The sequence below is a fragment of the Equus asinus genome, chromosome 2 (assembly GCF_041296235.1).
Source record: "Equus asinus isolate D_3611 breed Donkey chromosome 2, EquAss-T2T_v2, whole genome shotgun sequence".
NCBI classification, from domain to species: Eukaryota; Metazoa; Chordata; class Mammalia; order Perissodactyla; family Equidae; genus Equus; species Equus asinus.
The window spans coordinates 81,757,732-81,779,167 of NC_091791.1; the positions used below are offsets into that span (position 1 = coordinate 81,757,732).

At 37.6% G+C, this 21,436-nt stretch overlaps 2 protein-coding genes across 6 annotated transcripts in view; one reads left to right on the forward strand and one right to left on the reverse strand.

Moving 5' to 3' along the window:
• Positions 1-10,838, forward strand: part of ERO1B (endoplasmic reticulum oxidoreductase 1 beta) — a 59,174-nt gene extending 48,336 nt beyond the window's left edge. Inside the window, exons 16-17 of one of the 2 annotated variants that reach the window (XM_014846533.3) lie at positions 2,391-2,447; positions 5,061-10,838. In XM_014846533.3, coding sequence (XP_014702019.1) covers positions 2,391-2,447; positions 5,061-5,076 — 73 coding nt within the window. In that variant the 3' untranslated portion in view covers positions 5,077-10,838. The remainder of the gene's footprint in view (positions 1-2,390; positions 2,448-5,060) is intronic. The other variant, XM_044758607.2, reaches the window with a different exon arrangement.
• GPR137B (G protein-coupled receptor 137B) overlaps positions 5,822-21,436 on the reverse strand; it is a 55,743-nt gene continuing 40,128 nt past the window's right edge. For 3 of the 4 annotated variants that reach the window (XM_044758616.2, XM_044758612.2, XM_014846537.3), the window contains 3 exons: positions 14,263-14,387; positions 12,683-12,790; positions 5,822-12,249 (listed from right to left, as the gene is read on the reverse strand). In XM_044758616.2, coding sequence (XP_044614551.1) covers positions 12,234-12,249; positions 12,683-12,790; positions 14,263-14,387 — 249 coding nt within the window. In that variant the 3' untranslated portion in view covers positions 5,822-12,233. Of the gene's footprint in view, positions 12,791-14,262; positions 14,606-21,436 lie in introns of all 4 variants that reach the window. The other variant, XR_011496235.1, reaches the window with a different exon arrangement.

The following is a 21,436-nucleotide window of genomic DNA, read 5'->3' on the forward strand; positions in this document are numbered from 1 at the left end:
GTTATTAACATTTTTTCCTAGGCATTACTTTTAATATAAGCCAATATTTTATGACATGATCATACCACAATTTACTTAGCCACTCTCCTTTTATATCTGAGTTTTATTGTTTCCTTCATGTGGATTCCACAGATTTCCTACATTTTCCTTAAGAATATTATAGTTTTTCTGACTAATTTTTAGTGGGATCTTTTAACTTCATTATCTGCCCCTTGATTATCAGTCCATTTAAATAGTAAATGATTTAGCTAAAATTTAGCAGCTAGCACTAACACACAAAATTAATTGCGTTATTCTTTGGGGAGTTTGTACGTTAGCCTTCCCTAGGTGAACTGGCAGTCTTCTCTGTCTCACAACCTATTTAACACAGTTCTACCTCACTCAGGGTACCCAGCACAGCATTGCTTTGTTGTGTGATAGTAGTGGGCAGAGACACAGTGAGCATTGTCTTTGGTTTGGGCCACTGAATCCTAGAAAATGTGGTTTATCTTGAATACTCTGCAAGTGCCTTTCCTACACTAACAGCCATTTTTTGATAGTTTCAAGTTATACCAAATGGTTTATTTTCCAGGGAACAAACAGATATGGCATTAATATACCTGTTGGATATTACAGTATATTTTAATGCCCCTCTTAAGGGTAAGGCAGCAGGCAGATGTAGGTACACTCCGTGTTCTCCTGTGTCTGACTTAGAATAATAATAGAGAATGTGGAAAATCTCCCTCTCAGGTAATAAGTTGTGAGGTCTGGAGTGCATCTCCACAGAGACTGTGCTTAACGGTTCCATATAGTGCTGGTCAGTTTATGCTCCTGGGGTAAAGGGGACACACCTGTAGTTAATTTGTCTGATAACCTTTGAGTTCTCTGATCTCTCCATTTTGTTCAGACTTTTTGCTTGTTTCATTCTGAACACATCTGCTGCTATTTACTAAGCTCTCTTTTCTTTAGTTATGGGCCTTGGTCTCTTTACTGTATCTTTTATATTTTGGTAGATTTTTTTTTAAAACAGGTACTTTGAGATATAGCATATGGTTTTACACATTTATTTTGTTTAATCATCATATTCTGTTTTTTTCCTAATAATTAAAAACTGCTTCAATCCTTTAATATTCTGAGCATTAGAGTAAGAATTCATTTTCTATTAATCCCACAATTTATGAGAGTATAAAGAAAATGTTTTTGAGACCTTAACATAGATTTTTTGAGAAGCTATATGATCTCAGGATCTGATGAACTGGCTAGAACTCACACTACCTGGGTGACCTTGAGAAAATTACTTGATTTGTTTGAGCCTCAGTTTTCCTAAAATGTAAAATCAAGGTTAATTTTGTCTACCTTGTAGGATTTTTTAAAATAATTAATGAGATTATGTGTGTGATGTGCTCAAAACATTGCCTAGCATATCCTAAGCTCTCAATATAAGAAAAGTTATTAAATACTTAAAGAAAGGAGCTTAGGGGCCGGCCCGGTGACGCAGTGGTTAAGTTCGCACGTTCTGCTTCTCGGCGGCCCGGGGTTCGCCTGTTCGGATCCTGGGTGCAGACATGGCACCACTTGGCACGCCATGCTGTAGTAGACGTCCCACATATAGAGTAGAGGAAGATGGCACGGATGTTAGCTCAGGGCCAGGCTTCCTCAGCAAAAAGAGGAGGATAGGCAGTAGTTAGCTCAGGGCTAATCTTCCTCAAAAAAAAAAAAAAAGAAAGAAAGAAAGGAGCTTAAATCTACATACTCCATCATGCTAAGATACAGAAAGAAAGACATTAAATTTTATCAACCCTGAATTGTACATAAGGATAATTGAGCTTATAGAATTATGTTTTTTGTGATTCTAATTCCAGAGTTTTACGCCTGGGCCTGGAAGCATTTCATTCATTCATTCAATAATTATTTATTGAAAACCATAAATATTGATGAATGGGGGGCACAGAGATTCCACAGTAGACAAAATAAACAGAATCTTTACCCTTGTGGAGCTAACGGCATAAAACAAATTAGTGTGTTTGGGGAACAAGAAGAAAGGAATGCACATTTAGAGAGGAATGTGCAAAATGAATTTATGAGACCAAATGTAAATAATTTGAGATTCTTTATTGCAATGAATTATTCATACCACTGTTCCCATCATCTAGACTCTGTTAATAATAAGTAACTGGCTTCCTTTGCCCCTTCTTACCAAGACTGAAGAACCATGGCTCAGTGTTTTGTCCATCTTTAATAAGTAATTACAGCATACTCATTTAAAAATGGAAGCTTCAATGTTCAGTGTTGTTTACATTCTTTTATTTTGGATTTTGCTTTCAAATTATAGCCTTTCTAACAATGTCAGTAATTTGAAATTTGTACACATATTAGCTGTAGTAATATGCTTTTTTTTTTTCCTCCTATAGGCTTTCTACAAGTATAAGAGAGTTACAGAATTTTAAAGTCTTATTACAACACAGTAGGTAATAAAGGCTTTTGTATGTGTAATTAGAGACATAAAGTGACTTTGTGAAGCCTTTTAATCTTGGAAATTCAGCAGAAAGAGACTAACCTTCAAAGACTGCAAGAATTCTGAACTCTTTAAGAGAAAATTCAAATGTTCACTTGAATATTTAAGATTCTTAATAGATTATCAATTAGAGATATTTATAAATGAAGTATATACTTTTAAAACATGTAAATTATACTAATTCTGTGTTTAATTTTATATGTTTCAATCTGTTAAATATTATGGTATTCAGTTTGTGTAGAATTGGTTTTGTTCTATTCTGGTGTCCTTCATTTCCAGTTGTCAAACTTAAATGACCATGTCTGCATCCTGATAACACTCTTAACATTCTGTTATGGAAAAGGAGAGCTAGGGAGCAAATGTTGCTTAGGGCTGGTATCAGTGATAAAAATTTATCAGTGATTTTAAAATGTGTTTTTAGCCTTGCCTAACTCTGTGTGTCACCTTCACTATGGAAGTGTCACCGTGATGAATAGCTCTTCCAATGTATAGTTACGAAAGTTTCTTAAGAATCCCCAGGACTTCAGTTTCATTGGTTTTTATTTAAGATTTTAAATTCCTGTTGTTGTTGTTACTGTTTTGTTTTGGTCTAAAGGACCTGCTTTGGTAAAGGTGAATAAGTACTGTCCCCTATGCCACCCAGCCAGATTTGATGTGTGTAGTGGGCTGGCTCTAGAGGATTCTTTACTTAGAACCTGTAAATCGGTTTCTTTTGATTTTGTTTTCTCTGTCCCTACTCCAATTTTAGAAATTTTTGTTTAAGCGAACAAAAAAAATTGCATAAATACTTGACAGTTTCCATCTTGATAAAATTTGAATGGGGTTATATGGATTTATAATGTCAATTTAAAACATTATATACTCTAAATTCACTGTTTTAAAGTACACATTTTTAAAGGATTTTATTTTATAATACAATCTATGCAATCCTCTCGCAATCTGATTTTCTTTGGTTAGATATCTAAGCAGGTAGGTTAGTTCAAGACTTAAGCTTCCCCTCCCCCCACTTTTTCTTTTTCTTTTCATTCATTGTATATAAATGGTACTTCATGTGACTTGTACCAACAGAGGACTCGTAAGTCCTAAACTCATTTTTCTAAACCTGGGATTTAAATATCCTTCATATTTAAAATATTGGTTCTTTTTAAAGGTGTTAGTAAATATGTGATTAATTTGCAAGGTTGCATCTGTGTAGAAGTAATGCGGGTACAAAATACAGTTTCTCCTTAGACTCTTCAGTCTTTTGTGAAGCAAATAAGTGCTCTTAATTCCATATCTTATCCTGCCAAAGTCTGAAATGTGTTTATTGATGATTTAGTGGCATATTTTCCATTGTATTTAGTTGGCTCACCCCTCTTTTAAAAATATTTAGCTGTCCCTTGGAGGGATATGGTTGGAGGGAGTAAGGTCTCACTAGTTGATTATTTTCTTATCCAGTTTCTAACCTTCATGGACCCTGGCTTTTCTGTTGGTGGTGGTGGTGCTTTTTGTTAAGTCAAATAAAACAGGCTGGCTGGATTGGAGCCTCCTGCACTTTTTGTTTTCATTTTTAGGGATGCAAGTATTGTATGGTGGGGAAGGGGGACCTTAAGGAAACTTGTCTAAAATGTGCATATCTGAGTAATCTTGCTGAGGAATTAATAAGAATTATTCTTAGTGTTCTTTCAGAGTTTAAGGAAATGTGAACGTTTTGCACTTTGTGTCCATTATTACTGTACGTTTAAAATCTTTTTGGTAGCGTTACTTCGTTCCCTCATTTATAGATAAAAAATCTGTTATTTAAACTATTTACTGGAGAAAATCCTTGGTCATTTCCATTTACTGTTTTTTTTCTTTACTGTGATTTGTTTCAAGCTTGGGAAAAATTGTATACTAGAGTGAGTTCAAGGAAATTAAAAGGCCTGGTTAGGGTAAAAAGTTCAAGGTGTTAACACATTTTTTCACTACCAAGAAAATAAACAAATGAAGTATTCTTAAGCTGAAATTTATTTAAGTTTATTACCATAAATTAGATTTTGTGGGGCAGCTTACATTTTTGTGTATGTGTGTATTTCTTAAATGATTGTATAAGCTGTAGGAATCTTTGTTTGTGAGCCTGGTCCTTGTGATATAAACTTTTTGCAGTCCACATACCTTTTGTTGTGAAGTGATCCTAGAGTACTGATTCCATTGTGAAAATGCTTGGCTGGTAATTTCTTTGCATTTGTCTCTATCTCATCACCTAATTTAAAAATCCAGCACTTGATAATATAACTGACAGAAATGATTGTACCAGCTGATGAAGTAATGAAAATGAAGAAAAGGAAAATATTCCTTTCTTCAATGGAATGAGTTTATTTTTTTCTTAAGTGGCATCTATGTAAGTTAGAAATACTATATATTAAAGTTGGTAAAATTTCAATGTTTCTCCTGTGTTGATTTTTAGATTATGAGGATCAGACAGAACAGTAATGGTTTTCAAATTTGATACGTCAAACGTATTTTGACATTTTAACGTGAATTACTCAATACTTGTAATCTCTGTATTTATATGAAACACTGTGCCATATTTTCCAACTTTACCTAGGTGCCATTGTATATAAGAAAGGACAGCTATTTTGATCTTCATCAGCATTGCCTTCACTGGAAATTTGGGAACAGGTCACAGTAAACCTCTCAGCAGTTTGCAGACTGAAGTACCTGCAGAAACCATAGCTACTCACCAAAATACAGAGACTGGGTGCATGGTATCATGGAAATTATTTGGTAAAACAAAATAACACACACACACACACACAAATTTATGTGTACTCTATTTTAAGTAACATCTACAGGTGCAGGTTGGATTTTGAACAGAATTCCAAATAATTTGCTGTTATACCCACCAGATTGTAGAAAATGTGAATTAAAGTAAATGTTTCTGCAATTTTTCTTTCTTGTTTTTTTTCCCCCTTTTTAAATGTTTCCTTTTATGAGATGAGGATTTAATTATAATTTGTGGAGAAGGGAGAATATACATAAGTAGTCTAGGTGGTTTCTTACAACAGCAAGCATCGGCAGCCATCCCAGCAAAGGCTTTGCATGGATTATTTCATCTTCACAACACCTCTACTTGGGAGGTAGTTACTGCTCTGTTTTACAGGTAAGAAAACTGAGGATTAGAGAGGCGAAGTAAGTTGTCCACAGTCACAAATTCTAGGTTGTGGGACTAGAATTTGAAACTAGAAAGTCTGACTCCAGAGCCTCTGCTCAGAATGTGGTATATTTGTGTCATTTCCTAAGTTGGCTTATTACCATTCAACTAAAAATTGGGGACTTATTTTTTTGATGTGTATTAAGTCATAAGGCTTTTTAAATATACTTATTTTATTTAATTTTTTTGAATAGGTAATACATTCACATGGTTCAAAAACCAAAAAATATAAAAAGCTATACAGTGGAATGTCTTCATTCTCTCCTTGGCCCAACTTCCCATAAAGTACCTCCTCCTCCTGCCCCACCATAAACAACCTCTGTTCTTGGTTTCTTATGTTTCCATCCATACTTTTTTAGGCATATACAAACAAAACAAATACAAATGTAAAGTCTTATCTTTTCTCTCATTTTTACCCAAAGAGAGGCATCATATACATAGCTTTTCACTTAATTTCTCTTGGCAGTCTTCCCATATCACTAGGTAGCTTACTTTTTTTTTAGTAACTGCTTGGTAGTCCATTATAGGAATTCGCAATCATTTAACCAGTTCCCTATTAGTGGGCATTTGGATTGATGCCAGACCTTGTATTTATGTCATTTCAGATGTATGTACTTGTAGAATAAATACCCCAAAGTGGAATTTTGGGGTTAAAGACCATGTGCATTTCTAATTTTGAAAGACGTTAGAATATTGCCCTCCATAAGGGGTGGTTACCAGTTCACTTACACATCTGCAATTTAAGACAATTCCTGCTTACCCACATCCTTACCAGTAGTTGTTATTAAAAAGTTGGATTTTTGCCATTCTGATAGATACAAAATTATATATCAATGTGATTTAGTTTGTATTTTTCTTATTACGAGTAAGGCTGACTACCCTTAATATGTTTAAGAGCCATTTGTATTTCCTTTTCTGTTCATATCTTTTGCCCATTTTTCTACTGCACTGTTGATCTTTTATCAGTTTCGAGGAGTGCTTTGTTAGGGATATTAACCCTTTGAATGTAATGAGCTGTACATTTTTTTTTAAAGATTTTATTTATTTTTTATTTTTCCTTCTCCCCAAAGCCCCTCAGTACATAGTTGTATATTTTAGTTTGGGTCCTTCTAGTTGTGGCATGTGGGACGCTGCCTCAGCATGGCTTGATGAGCAGTGCCATGTCCGTGCCCAGGATCTGAACCAGCGAAACCCTGGGCCACGGAAGCGGAGCACCCGAACTCGGCCATGGGCCCGGCCCTGTACATTTTTTGTTTAATTTGTCGTCTGTCTTTTGAATTTGCTTATGGTGGTTTTTCCATGCAAATTTCTAATTTTTATGTAGTCTAATTTAGTGGTTTCTGGACTTTTGAGTCATAGTTAGAATGCCTTCGTCAGTCCACAGCAATAATTCACCTATATTTCTTTCTAGGACTTGTATGGTTTTTTTTTTATTATCTAAATTTTGATTCATTTGAAGTGTATCCTGGTATGAGGTGTAAGTTATGAATCCAATCTTGTTTTTTCCCAGATGATTACCTAGTTATTCCAATACCATTTATTGAACAGTTCATCTTTTCCTCACTAGTTTAAGATGCTACGTTGATCATATCTACAATCCCATATGGACTTGGCTGTATATCTGGCTTCTCTTGCTGTTTTGCTGGTCTGTTTACTCATGCTCCAGTACCACATTGTTTTAATTACTCAGGGTCTGTGTTTTAATATCTGGTGTGTAGTACCCCCTTCTCCTTCTCCCTCCCCAACCTTTATTTATTTTGTACAGTTTTCTTTAGCTATTCTTGTTTATTCTACATGAGCTTTAAAAAATCCGTTAACACATGGATCATTGCTAAAACTCTGCCCAACTCAAGTGTTTTTTTCTGGAGGGTTGCATTTTTAACCACTTAATGTATCACTGTTCTTTTAATTTGATACTGTACGTGATAAAGATCTACTTTTTAAGACCTCTTGTATTAATTATTTCAGTATTCTATTTGCCAGTGCCCAAACAGGTGAGGGCAAAGAGACAGGACCTGTGGTGCCTGTGTAGACAGAATTTTATCTCAGTGCTTTTACGTTAGACTTAGTATCTAAGAATGATTGGAGAATTATCTTTATAAAAATCCTTATTTCTTCTTTTATTCCATTATGAATTCTTTGTCCAAAAGTTGGATGTCTGTCAAAGATTCATAAGAAAACAGGGAGGGGCTCTTAAATGAGTCATTTAATTGTAAAATGAATATGCAGTGGATAAAAGTGTGAGTGCAAGAAATTACCTTATTAAAAAAAAAAGATGATATCTACCAAAAGAACAGGATTTGACTTCATTCACTGTTCTAGGCATTGGGAATGTAGCAGTGAAGAAAAAAAATATCCCTGCCATCATGTAATGTCTGAAGTCTATTACCTAACTAGGTTCCATCTAGTTTATAGTGAGAATGACCCCAGAGAAAGAATGTATCATTTGAAGAGGAAGAGCTAACATAGAAACGTGTCTAGTGGAGAAGGTGCCCTCAATGTGAGTGAATCTTGATCTGCTTGACAAGGCCATTAAGTTGTCACAGATTCCTTAAAATTATCCACCTAACAGCCCTTGGTCAGAGCAGAGTCAGCATTCACCATGCAACATTCTGATATAATTTAACTTTCCATGTGGTTTTCCTCCACAGAATATACTTCCAAATGAGGAAGTGTTCTGCACCCTTTGAGAGGTTTTAAGTGTGCAAACCCAAAGCCCAAACTCTGGGCTAGTGAATTCACCAAGGGGATAGCACACCAAGGCTACTCTAACACAAATTGAATGGCCCTGGTGAAGCATTATTTGTTTATCCTGAATGTGCCCTTTTTATAACTCAATGAATGCCTTCAAGGAGCACCATGACTCGGGACTGCAAAGAGCCTGGAGAGACTGTTGTAGGTTAGCAAGGTTCATGGGAAATTGAGGTGCAGAGTCAAGAAATTTCACGACGACAGGGATCAGGAGAGAAAGGAAGGGACTTTGTGGCTCATATAGGCTAAAGAAAAACAGATCACAGATCTAGCTGAAGACAGCAGGCATCTGATCGCCAGTTCTGACTAGGCTAAAGTTCAGAGGCAGGAAATCCATTCTGGAGATAGAGTCTAATATTCTGTGTGGTAGGGCAGCCAAGGTCCAAAAGGGCAGACCAGGATTGGAGGCTGAAGAATTAATGTTGGCAAGGTATAGTCAATTTCTGGGAAAATGGAGGATAGGTCCTAGCCACAAGTCAAAGAATAGAGGGAACAAAGCCCGCTTTGGAGGAACCAGGTAGATACCGTTAGGAGCTGCTGAGTCACTGGATTTGGATCTGAGGACTTTGAACCACCCCCACTTGATGACCTGGGCAGCCAATCTCAGAACCCTGAATGAACCCACCATCAGGGCCCAGGCCAGAGGAGCTAGGTAACAGGTATGGGGAATCAACACCGAAATCTAGGTTGGGGGCATGGGGACATCATGTGCAGACTTAAAAGAATTCTGACCCTTTGGTGCAAGGGCTCTTCATATATCCCTGCTAAAGGCCAAGAGCAGGGTTAATGTAAGGGTGTGGCTGTGTTTACAGACTGGACCCACAGACACGTGACTAGTATCTAGCCCAATATCTAGCACATAGTAGGCACTCAATAGATGTTGACGGAATTCCATTCCCTTATCTTCATTGTCCCTTTTTAAATAAATGCTTCCTCACTTTAATCAGTTTATTTATAGTCTTTGTGAGAATTCCACTATTTTAGCCTGATCCTTTCTAATAGCTCCTCCATCTGGACCACGAGAAGTCTTAAGTGCCTTATGCACAGTTAGAAATGTTTTTAATTAATAAAATTCTCACTTGCATGGGATAAAAAGTGGAAACAAATATTAGATGTGTCTCTGACCAGACCTATACTAATCTATATTTTATCATGCAGTAACCTAAAGTGAAAGCATTTTTTTAACGAAGTTTTTTAGTTAGAAATCCTGATAAAGTTTCAAATATTAAGACCCATTTAGTTCTAATGTAAGTTCACCCTTATTGTTAAAAAAAATAAAAGCAATATTCTAATAATATCCAGTATGTAAATATAAATGAGAAGCTTTCTCTTAAAGTACTTCTCACGCTCTAGGGTTTACTAATGCTTGTTCCTTTCCTCTTAATAGGGGTTAATGTTCGAGCCCAGCAAAGAGCAGTTCTCTTGGATTTTTGGTAAAAGAGGAAATTTGGGGATGCACAAGCAAGTGTGCCTACTCTAAGCAGCTAAACATGGTAACCAGCATAGTTATTAACAACGTGCCTGATACATTCAAGAAAGAATTGGCATAACTAAATGTGCTTGAGGTGTACATTGTAAGAATCAAAACTTCTTAGAGTCCACAGCTCTGTGTAACACACACTGGATGTTTAATCATCAGCTCAATTAAACAGGTTAATTGTAAAAAGGACAAAGAGCCAATTAAAGATATCTACACACATCAGTTGGAATTCTTAGACAAATGACTGCACAAGTGGACATCTATTTTGCATATTTCCAACAGATGCACAGAAGCATTCACACTCACCCTTTTAGTGTTGAATCGGCCTTAGATAAATGATGGTACAAAATGTTCAGTGACTCTTGTCCATCCCTTTTTAACTTTCAAATTATCAGGGTGTTAATTTCATCATGTTGGCTTAACACAAGAGGACTTTTGGATATTTTAGAACCAGTAATCACCATTCCTTGCCTTCTCTCAGCCTTTAATATTTCACATAACGAGTAGTTTTGTTAGTGTACTTAGCAGCACAAGTAAAGTCAGGAGCTAAAGGGAATTTTAACTTTCCTTTCCATACCACACCTGCAACATTTCACAGGGTGTACACGATCATTTACTGTGAGAGAAAGACAGTTTGATACAATCGTAGTTTTTTCTATTCTAGATGTGTCATGACACTTGTGCTTTAGCATTACTTTTAAAAAAGGGGAAGAAGAGAAAAACAGGCACTTAGAATATTTTTATTCTTTCCAATAAAAAATAATAGTTCAAATAAATACTAGCAACTTCATCATAAAAATAGATTATGGCTTTTATCAGTTAAGGCTGGGTATTTCAGTTTTCCTGCCAGTACTAACAGAATAATAAAGTGTTTATACATCATAGGATGAGTATAATTACATGATTTTGGTGCTATTTTTATCACTGTATTTTTTAAAATATATCTACCCTTGAATGACCTAATACTGAAGAACTGTGGTACTTTCTGAAAGCATGATTTAGGGCAGTGTTAAACATATGCTGAGTCTGCCTTTAAGTTTTCCTAAGTATTAGTAACAAAGACAGTGTGAGAAGAGGGTATTCTGAAAGCTATTTAGAATAACAACTTAGAATATTTTAAGGCAATGTGAATGATCAGTGCAAATTTTGCTTCAGTGTTGAATTTTCCCTGATGGTAACTATTTTAAATATGTGACCCAAATTCTTCCATATACTGAAAGGCAAGAATGTTGTTATGTGGGATTAAGCAGGGTAAAGATGTCCTATACAAAGGAAAAACACAATCGTGACCCATTTAAAACTTGAGAGCCCAGTTTTAAATACCATCAAGGTGAGAGCAGTAGACTTCATCTCTGTGAAGTCAATGCCCAGAGATAAATTATTCCTGAAGACAAAAATGGGAAGAAAGAGACATGTGAAATGGCTTTCATCATGTAGGCAGAGCTTATTAATGTAAGTTCCTTTTCATCCGCTCCTCCCTCTGTCCCGGGATGTGAGATTTCCTAGGCGGAGCAGAATCCTTTCTCCTAACAGTACTTCCACTAGTACCTATCTATTGTATAGAAAATCAGAGCATTTAAGCTCCCTGACAGAGCCATGTACCAGTCTCCTATTAGAGACAGTTTTACAACTGCAGAATATATGTATCTTGGAAGTTTCAGAATGGCACTTATGGTTGGGGAACTAGTATATTTCTTGACGTGAGTTTCATCTAACTGAAAGACGACTTATCAACAGTTGTCTGGAGCGCGCCGTTTTACACAGCTGGGAGACAGGAATCGTGCTATGGAATACTGCAGTGCTCCTCCCATTTTAAACAAGCAGCTTCCAGTAGGCTGCTTTCTGAGCTATTTAAAAATAAAGGGCATTATTTTAAATATGGTTGGAAATAACAGGAAAACTGTTAGGATTCCACATAGTCTTTTGGCTCAAGGGCCAGGGCTATTTTTTATTAATCCCCTTTTGAAAACCTCTTCTTTGTTCCTTGAATGTAACAAATGTTCAGCAAGTTGGGCAAGGTGCAGGCTTGCTGAAGTCCTGAGGTGATGGATGTTGGATTTCACTGGGCTGGAAACTATGCAAAATCTCTAAATATAGCAGAGGAGGTTTAATAGCGTAAGTCAACTCTATCAACATTTTTTCAGTGAAGTGTATTGAACTTGCGGCAAAATTTAGGAGATTCTTGGAGAAACCAACCATCTGGGCCTTAAAGAGCTCTAAGGAGCCAATTACCTGTATGCAGTCTGTTGAGATTCTGCTACATTATAACTTTCAACACTGGAGTTGCAATTGGCTCTTGGGATGTCAACTGTATTTAGAGTCTACCAGCGAGGAGCTCAGAATCTGAGGGACCTGAAGAGGTAAGGATTTGAGGAATACTTTAGTCCAAAAGACTTAAAAACCATCAGACCATATACTGTATACTTCTAAAGTGAATTATGCATAAGTCTGTGCAAACTACAACATATATTGCAATAACATTCTCAAAAAACCCTAGTATATTTTAGCATTATTATTAAGTTATATAAAATACATCTTTATAAAAGTACAGATTTTTTTAAAAGTTTAAATTATACCCACTGAAATAGATAGCCAGGCTCACTTTTTAGTACTAAAATAAGGTTTTATCAATCAAAATTATTGCTTAGTCCTATGGAGCCATTAGAAACCTGTGACAAATAAAAATGAAGTCCTATTTCTTAAGGAAAAGTCCTAAAAATTCAGCTGTCATTAAGTCTGTCAGCTTTTCAACTGACGAATCTTCCATAAAACTGAAGGATGCTACCCATGGCTTGGTTTGTCAGGATCCAAAGTTGAGTCTGGTTGTAAAGTTCCTACTTGTGCCAGGAAGCTGTTGGTTTGTTGTCCCCAATCGTAGCAGTCTGGAGCAAAACTTAAAAAGAAAAAGATATTTCAGTCCCTTGAAACATTATACTTACTATTGATGACATCTATTTTAGGTAGATAGAACCGGGATTTTCTATAAACTAGAGACAGTCTCAAAGTTTCGTAAGTAGCTTCTTGAAGCCCATTTTCCCACAAAGCAGTGTTATGCACAGTGGCTAGAAGTCTGCCCACAAAAGTCTACTGAACTCTGTAGAGCCCAGAAGTGTAGTATTACTAGAACCATAAAGCGATCACCATGTATAACAAAGTTTTAGCAACAAATTGTATCTGAATCCTAATGCAGAATACAGCTCACCACCTGTGTGTCTTTGGACAAACAATTTATGGCACATCTGTGGAATGGGAGTATTACTAGTAACTACCTCATTGGGCTTTTGTAGGTTAACACCTGTAAGCACTTAGAACAGTATCTTAATATAGAGTTAGCATGCTGTAATGTAAGTTTCTATTATTATTCTCATCTATGTAGTATTCTACACAGGTAGTGAGGTCTCCCCTGGCTCTGTGTCCCCTTCAGGCGAGGGGTCAGGGCTGCTCCAGCAGGGTACGGAGGGACGGGCGTTGCTAGTAGAAAATGCAAAGGGGTAAGTGGGTGCGAGACCAGTTTTAGGGAAGAGGGTTTGGACAACTTTCGACCGCAGACGCTGACTTCCAGAGTAGCTCTGTTCTTTACATCTGCTGGCCTGGTGGACTGGTCTGCTTTCCTCTTTTTTCCCAAATGCCATCTTTTATTCTATCTGACCAGAATTTCTCTGCTCTCTGAACCACTGAGAAAGCAACGTATTCTCCCAGCTTTTGCTCAGTTCTCCTATCCCTAAAACAAGGGCACTTTTCAGAGTTCTTTTAAGGTTTTGTGAGGACTTTTACATAAGGATAAGGAGTAGAAAAGCAAGAATGTCTTCTTTTATCACTTTGTCCCAGAGGAAAAACATAAAGTTTACATTAAAATGTTAACGATAGGTCTTTAAATTCACAAGGATTGCATAAGATAGCCTTTACTTCTAAGAAACATTCAGCTGGAGCTTCCCTTTCACAGGAACAGTACAGGGTCCTGGGGGACAAGCAGAGAGAAGAGGGGCTCGCAAGCACCAGGTCAGCCCTTTTGGCCCCTCTTGCCGTTGCTGGCCTTGAAGTCCCAGATCCACAGATGGCAAGAGGGGCCAGGATGGTCGCTGGGCAGCGGAGTGCGGCTGAAGCCTCAGCAGGCTGAGGGAGGGCAGCAGCTTGGCACTCCTCCTGCCCGTGGCAGTGGGGAGTCACGTAATCCTGGGACAGGGTCTCTGCTCTGGGTGCAGTCACTTTCACTTACTCAGGTGCTTCCCTCCTCTTTCTGTCTGCCTCACTCTACCTCCAGCTCTGGAGTTTCTATGTAGGAATTTTCTTTCCGTTTGAATCCATTTCTTCGGTGCAGCCCTCCCACTCCTAACCGTGCCTCTCTAACATGAACTAGGGTCTTACCTTCCCTGAAGTCCCTGAGGGGCAATGTTCCAGGCGAGGTCATCGTCACTGTCGTATCTTCGAGGGTTGTCAAAGAAATAAGATCTGGGACTGAATCCATGGCTGGGGACCATTCCAGGGTTGGTCTAAAAAGACAGTTGATTGTTCAGCCTCCTTTCAGACAGTGTGCCTCGCGCTAGACAAAGATAAATCAGATCTCTTTCTTGCAGGAGACTAAGGATCTTCTACTCCTCTGGATGGAGGATGGACCCGTTCAGCTGGGCCGTTCATTTCAGTTGCTTTTATATTTAAGAGAGATTAACTTTTTCTTTTATCAGTAGGGACAAAATCTTCTTTCAGAGTCCTGCTTACAACAATGAATTATTGTTTTAATCCCTTATCAAAAAAAGCCAGACATTACCAAATTAGCCAAACTAGAGTAGACAGTACCAGATTAGATATAAATCCATATAATGATGTAAGCATTCACAAAAAATTAGACTAATGAAATCATGATGAATTCATTTTGAGAGGGTCTCTTGTCCTGCTTCTATAATCATTTCATCCTGTTTCTGTCCCCAAGCTGAGTTCACCTCTCAAAAAACTTCAGAGGGCTGGTGTCATGCAAGCAGAAGATCAGGACTATATCACATTGCAACCTAAATCTGGCGTAAAATCCAGCATTTGTCTGACATCCTTCTACATAGTATTAGTGGTGTATTTAAAAGTTAACCAACAGAGTATGAAACAAGCTCATTATATGACGGGTACCTATATGTGAATTCCTGCTTTTCTAAAACAAATCTAGCCAAATATAGGAAGCAAAGTGGAACTTATACAAGGTATTAAAATTTACTATTGTAGGGGCTGGCCTGGTGGTGTAGTGGTTGTTTGTGCACTCAGCTTCAGTGATGCAGGGTTCACGGGTTTCGATCCTGGGCGTGGACCTGCATACCACTCATCAAGCTGTGCTGTGGTGGCGTCCCACATACAAAATAGAGGAAGACCAGCAACAGATGTTAGCTCAGGGCCAATCTTCCTCCCCTCCCCGCCAAAACTTAGTATTTGTAGCAAGAATGTCTAGGCAAAAGAATGAAGTTGGACTCAGCTCACACCATACACAAAAAGTAACTCAAAATGGATTAAAGACTCCTAAATGTAAGAGTAAAAGCTATGCTATAAAACTCTTAGAAGAAAATATAAGGGCAAATCTTCATAACCTAGGATTTGACAAAGGATTCTTAGACGTGACACCAAAAGCATAAGCAACAAAAGAAAAAAACAGATAAATTGGACTTTGTCAAAATTTAAAACTTTTGTGTTTCAAAGGATAACAACAAGAAAGTGAAAAGAGAGCCACAGAATGTGAGAAAATATTTGCAAATCAAATATTTGACAAGGGACTTACATCTAAAATATATAAAGAACTCTCAACTCAATAATAAAAAGACAATCCAATTTTAAAATGGGCAAAGGATCTTGAATATACCTTTCTCCAAAGAAGATATAGAAATGGCCAAAAACACATGAAAAGATGCTGACCATCATTAAGCATCAGGGAAATGCAACTCAAAAGCCACAATGAATCAGGATATCTACAATCAAAAAGTCAGATAACAACAAGTTCCGGGGAAGATCTGGAGGAACCAGAATCTTCATATACTACTGCTGGGAATGTAAAATGGTGCACCCTTTCTGGAAAACAGCCTGGCGGCAAAAGGTTAAACATGGAGTTAGCATGTGACCCAGCAATTGCACTCCCAGCTATAGACCCAAGAAAAATAGACATATATTTACAGGGAAATTTGTACATGACTGTTTATGGCAGCATTATTCATAACAGCCAAAAGATGGTAACAACTCAAATGTCCATCAATGGACAAAATGGATAAACAACATGTGGCATATCCATACAATGAATTTGGCCATAAAAAGGAATGAAGTACAAGGGCTGGCCCTGTGGCCGAGTGGTTAAGTTCACGTGCTCACTGCAGGCGGCCCAGTGTTTCATCGGTTCGAATCCTGGGCACGGACATGGCACTGCTCATCAAACCACGCTGAGGCAGCATCCTACATGCCACAACTAGAGGACCCACAATGAAGAATATACAACTATGTACCGGGGGGCTTTGGGGAGAAAAAGGAAAAAAATAAAACCTTTAAAAAAAAAATCTGAGTTTAAAAAACAAAAAAGGAATGAAGTACTAATACATCCTAAAACATGGATGAACCTTGAAAACATTAGGCCAAGTAAAAGAAGTCAGTCACAGAGAATTGCATACTATATGATCTCATAGATATGAAAGTCCAGAATAGGGAAATCTCTAGATACAGGAAGTAGATCAGTAGTTGCTTGGGGGCCGGGGAGGGGGGTAGGATGTGGGGTAATAAAGGGTGTGGAGTTTATTTTTGAGGTGATGAAAATGTTCTAAAAACTGTGGTGATTGGTTGCACGTATCAGAATATACCAAAAACCATTAAACTGTAGACATGGAATGGGTGAATTGTATGGTATGGGAATTATATCTCAATAAAACTGTTTAAACAAAAAAATATATATGATATGGAGAGATTCTTTACAGTGCATTCAATCACTTGGGATGCTTATTAAGTTATTTAAAATGTAGATTCCCAGAACCTACCGCAGAGATTCTGATCTGGGTCCAAACACGGCCTAAGAATTGGTACTTACACCCTGCACCTTGAGGATTCTGATGTGGATGGCAAAGCGCTACACCGTTACAGTTCTAATGATGCCAAGTGTAGAGGCTTGTTTGTACCAACTAAATTATGGATATTAACGGTAGATAGCATTTTAAAGAAAGGACCCGCCTGCAGTGTGCTCTTTTAAAGTCAATGAGTGAGTGACATCAGCATCATACTGGTGTGAGTCATTCCTTTTTTCTCTCCTGTTCGATTTACAACTAATCTGACATCCAGAACTGAACAGAAGCACCTCCACCCAGCACACCAGGACACCCAGAGATACATCCATCTGTACACCCAGAAGTGGGTTTACTGGACTTCAGAGGTTGCAGAGCCAGGGGAGTGGTGGTGGAGGCAGACGGGCGGCACCGGGCCAGAAGGACCTTTCTGTCAGAGGAGAGGAGGGTGATGGTGATGAGTAGGGGTCTGCCCAGCGGCGTGTACTGCAGCTGGAAGGACCTGTTGCTCTGAGAAGAGACTGCTGTGATCCACCCATGGACCTCTGGGACCCCTCCCATTCAAGGATTCCCCTACCAGGACATAGGCACAAAGCCCCAGGTACTAAACACACACCTCCCCCTACTCTGCTGCCACCCCCGTTTTTGTTTGTTTCTCCTCCAGCTTTTCTTTCTTTCTTTTTTTTTTTTTAATGCACATGCTCCCAACCTTAGTGAGGAGTCAGCGCTGGTAAGAGAAACCAAAAACTTGTGCTGTAGTGCCACCTGCTGGAAAACAAAAGGAAGGCTCCTAATTACCAATCGAATTGTTAAAATCAAAGTAAACAAAGCCTTACCTGATAAGAGAAATGCAGCTACTTCAAATGCGGTGAAAAACCCCGGTAATACGCTATCACACACACAAAAGAACAATTTCCAGCAATCAAACTCAAAGACATGGAATATCGTGATCTAACTGATCAAGAATTCAAAACAGCTGTTATGAAGAAATTCAGTCAGGTAGAAGAAAATTCAAGAAAGGCAATACAATGATCTCAGGCATAAAATTAATGAACAGAAGGAGTACTTTACCAAACAGATTGAAATTCTAAAAATGAACCAAACAAATTCTCTAGCTGAAGAACTCAATAAATGAGATGAAGAATGCATTAGAAAGCATTAGAAATAGAGCCAATCAGATGGAAAAGAGAATAAACGAGTTCGAAGATAGGAATACAGAAATGATTCAGGTGGAAGAGGAGAGAGAACTATGATTTTTAACAAGTGAAGAAACCCTACGAGAACTCTGAGTCCATCAGAAGAGCCAACGTAAGATAAATGGGTATACTACAAGGAGAAGAGCGGGAGAAGGGAGGAGAGAACTTATTTAAAGAAATAATAGCTGAGAAGTTCCCAAGCCTAGGGAAGAAACTGGATATACAAGTCTATGAAGCCAACAAAACACCTTACAACCTCAATGCAGAAAGACCTTCTCCAAGACACATTACAGTCATGCATTGCTTAATGATGGGGATACCTTCTGAGAAATGCATCATTAGGCAATGTGTCATTATATGCACATCACAGAGCATACTTACACAAACCTAGATGGTATATAGCCTTCTACATACCCAGGCTACATGGGACTAAGCTTAGGGGACCACCATTGGATATGCAATCCATTGTTGGCCTTCGAAACATGTTTATGCGGCTCATGACTGTATATTAAAACTGTCAAAAGTCAATGATAAAGAAAGAATTTTAAAGGCAGCCAGGTGGGAAAAAATGTAGCCTACAAAGGGACCCCCATTAGGCTATCAGCAGATTTCTCAGCAGACACACCACAGGCCAGGAGAGAGTGGAATGACATAGTCCAAGTATTGAAAGATTAAAACTGCCAGCCGAGAATACTCTACCCTGCAAAGTTACCCTTCAGACATGAAGGGGAAATAAAGGCTTTCCCAGACAAACAAAAGCTGAGGGAGTTCACCACTATGAGACCTGCCTTATAAAAATGTTGAAAGGACCTCTTCAAACTGAAATGAAAAGACGAAAGCACACAAAACTCTGATAAAAGTGACAATTAGAAAACTGCAACTCTTTTTTAGAATAGCATATTAAACAATAATAACATAAAAGTTAAAGGAAAAGAGCACTTAATATAACTGTAGCTCCTACAACTTGGTAACAAAATCACAGCATAAAAAGAGAATGTGTGACATCAAAAATACAAAAGGGGGGGGGCCAGCCCTGTGGCCAAGTGATTAAGTTTGCACGCTCTGCTTCGGCGGCCCAGGGTTCCGCTGGTTTGGATCCTGGGCGCGGACATGGCACCACTCATCAGGCCATGCTGAGGCGGCATCCCATGTAGCACAGCCAGAGGCACTCACAACTAGAATATACAACTATGTACTGGAGGGCTTTGGGGAGAAGAATAAAAAAAGAAAAAAAATAAGATTGGCAACACTTGTTAGCTCAGGTGCCAATCTTTAAAAAAATATATATATATAAAAGAGAAGGAGTAAAAGGGTGAAATCTTTATGGGTGAATGAAGATAAACTGCTATCAGCAGAAAAAGGACTATTTTGTCTATGAGATGTTTTATGTAAACCTTAAAGCAAAAATCTAGAGCAGACACACCTAACATAAAAAAAAGGGGAGAGTGAGCAAATCATCATGGAAAACCACCAACTTACAAAGGTAGACAGAAATCAAAGAAAAAAGAAGTAATAGACAAAATAACCAAAAGGCAAAAGATGAAATGGCAGTAGCAAATCCTTACATATTAATAATCACGCTAAATGTAAACAGATTGAACTCACCAGTCAAAAGGCACAGAGTGGCTGGATGGATAAAAAAACAAGACCCAACTATGTGTTGCCTACAGGAGACTCATTTCAGCTCTAAAGACACATACAGGCTCAAAGTAAAACAATGGAAGATGATATTTCCAAGCAAACAGAAACCAAAAGAAGCCAGGTATAGCTTACACTTATATCAGACAAAACAGACTTCAAGCCAAAAAGGATAAGAAGATACAAAAAAGGTCATTATATAAGGATAAAGAGGTCAATACATCAAGAAGATATAACAAGTGTAAATATATACACTCCCAACACCCAAGCACCAAAATACATTAAGCAAATACTGACAGATCTTAAAGGAGAAACAGAAAACAATGCAATAATTGTAGGGGACTTCAGTACCCCACTATGAGCAATGGATAGATCATTCAGACAGAAAATTCAACAAGGAACCACTGGAATTGAACCACACTTTAGAACAAATGGACTTAAAAGACATACAGAACATTTCATCCAACAGTAGCAGAGTAGTCATTCTTGTCCAGTACACATGGAGCATTCTCCAGGATAGACCATATAACAGGCTACAAAACAAATCTCAGCAAATTTAAGAAGAATAAAATCATACCAACTATCTTTTCTGACCACAATGGTATAAACTAGAACAAGAGGAAAGTGAGAAGATCTACAAATATGTGGAAACTAAACAACAAGCTTCTAAACAACTAATGGCTCAAAGAAGAAATCAAAAAGGAAATAAAAAATTAAAATGAAAATGGAAATATATCAAATCTTGGGGGATGCAGCAAAAGCAGTTCTGAGAGGAAAGTTTATAGCAATAAATGCATATGTTAAGAAATCAGATCTCAAATAAACAACCTAACTTTACACTTCAACAAACTAGAAAAAGAAGAACAAATTAAGCCCAAAGTTAGCAGAAGGAAGGAAATAGTATAGATCAGAGCAGAAATAAATGAAATAGAAACCAGAAAAACAATAGAAAAGATCAATGAAACTAAGAGCTGGTTTTTCAAAAAGATAAAATTGACAAACCTTTGGCTAGACTAAGAAAACAGAAGACTCAAAATTAGAAATGGAAGAGGACACATTACAACTGATATTAACAGAAATACACAGAATCATAAGAGACTACTATGAACAATTATATGCCAAGAAATTACATAACCTAGAAGAAATGGATACATTTCTAGAAACACACAACCTATCAAGACTGAATCAGGAAGAAACAGAAAAATCTGAACAGACCAATAATGAGTACAGATTGAATCAGTAATCAAAAAACTTCCAACACAGACAACCCCAGGACCAGATGGCCTCACTGGAGAATTCTATCAAGCCTTTAAAGGATAATTAATACCAATTCTCCTCAAACTCTTCCAGAATATGAAGGAGGAGGGAACGCTTCCAAACTCATTCTATGAAGCCAGCATTACCTTGATACCAAAACCAGATATGGATACCACAAGAAAACTATCGGCCAATATCCCTGATGAATACAGATACAAAATTTCTCAACAAAATATTAGCAAACCGAATTCAACAATACATTAAAAGGATTATACACCATGACCAAGTGGGATTTATCCCTGGAATGCAAGGATGGTTTAACATATGCAAATCAATACATGTAATGTAATACATCACATCAACAAAAGGAAAGATAAAAATCACATGACCATCTCAATAGATGTAAAAAAAGCATTTGACAAAATACAACATCCTTTCATG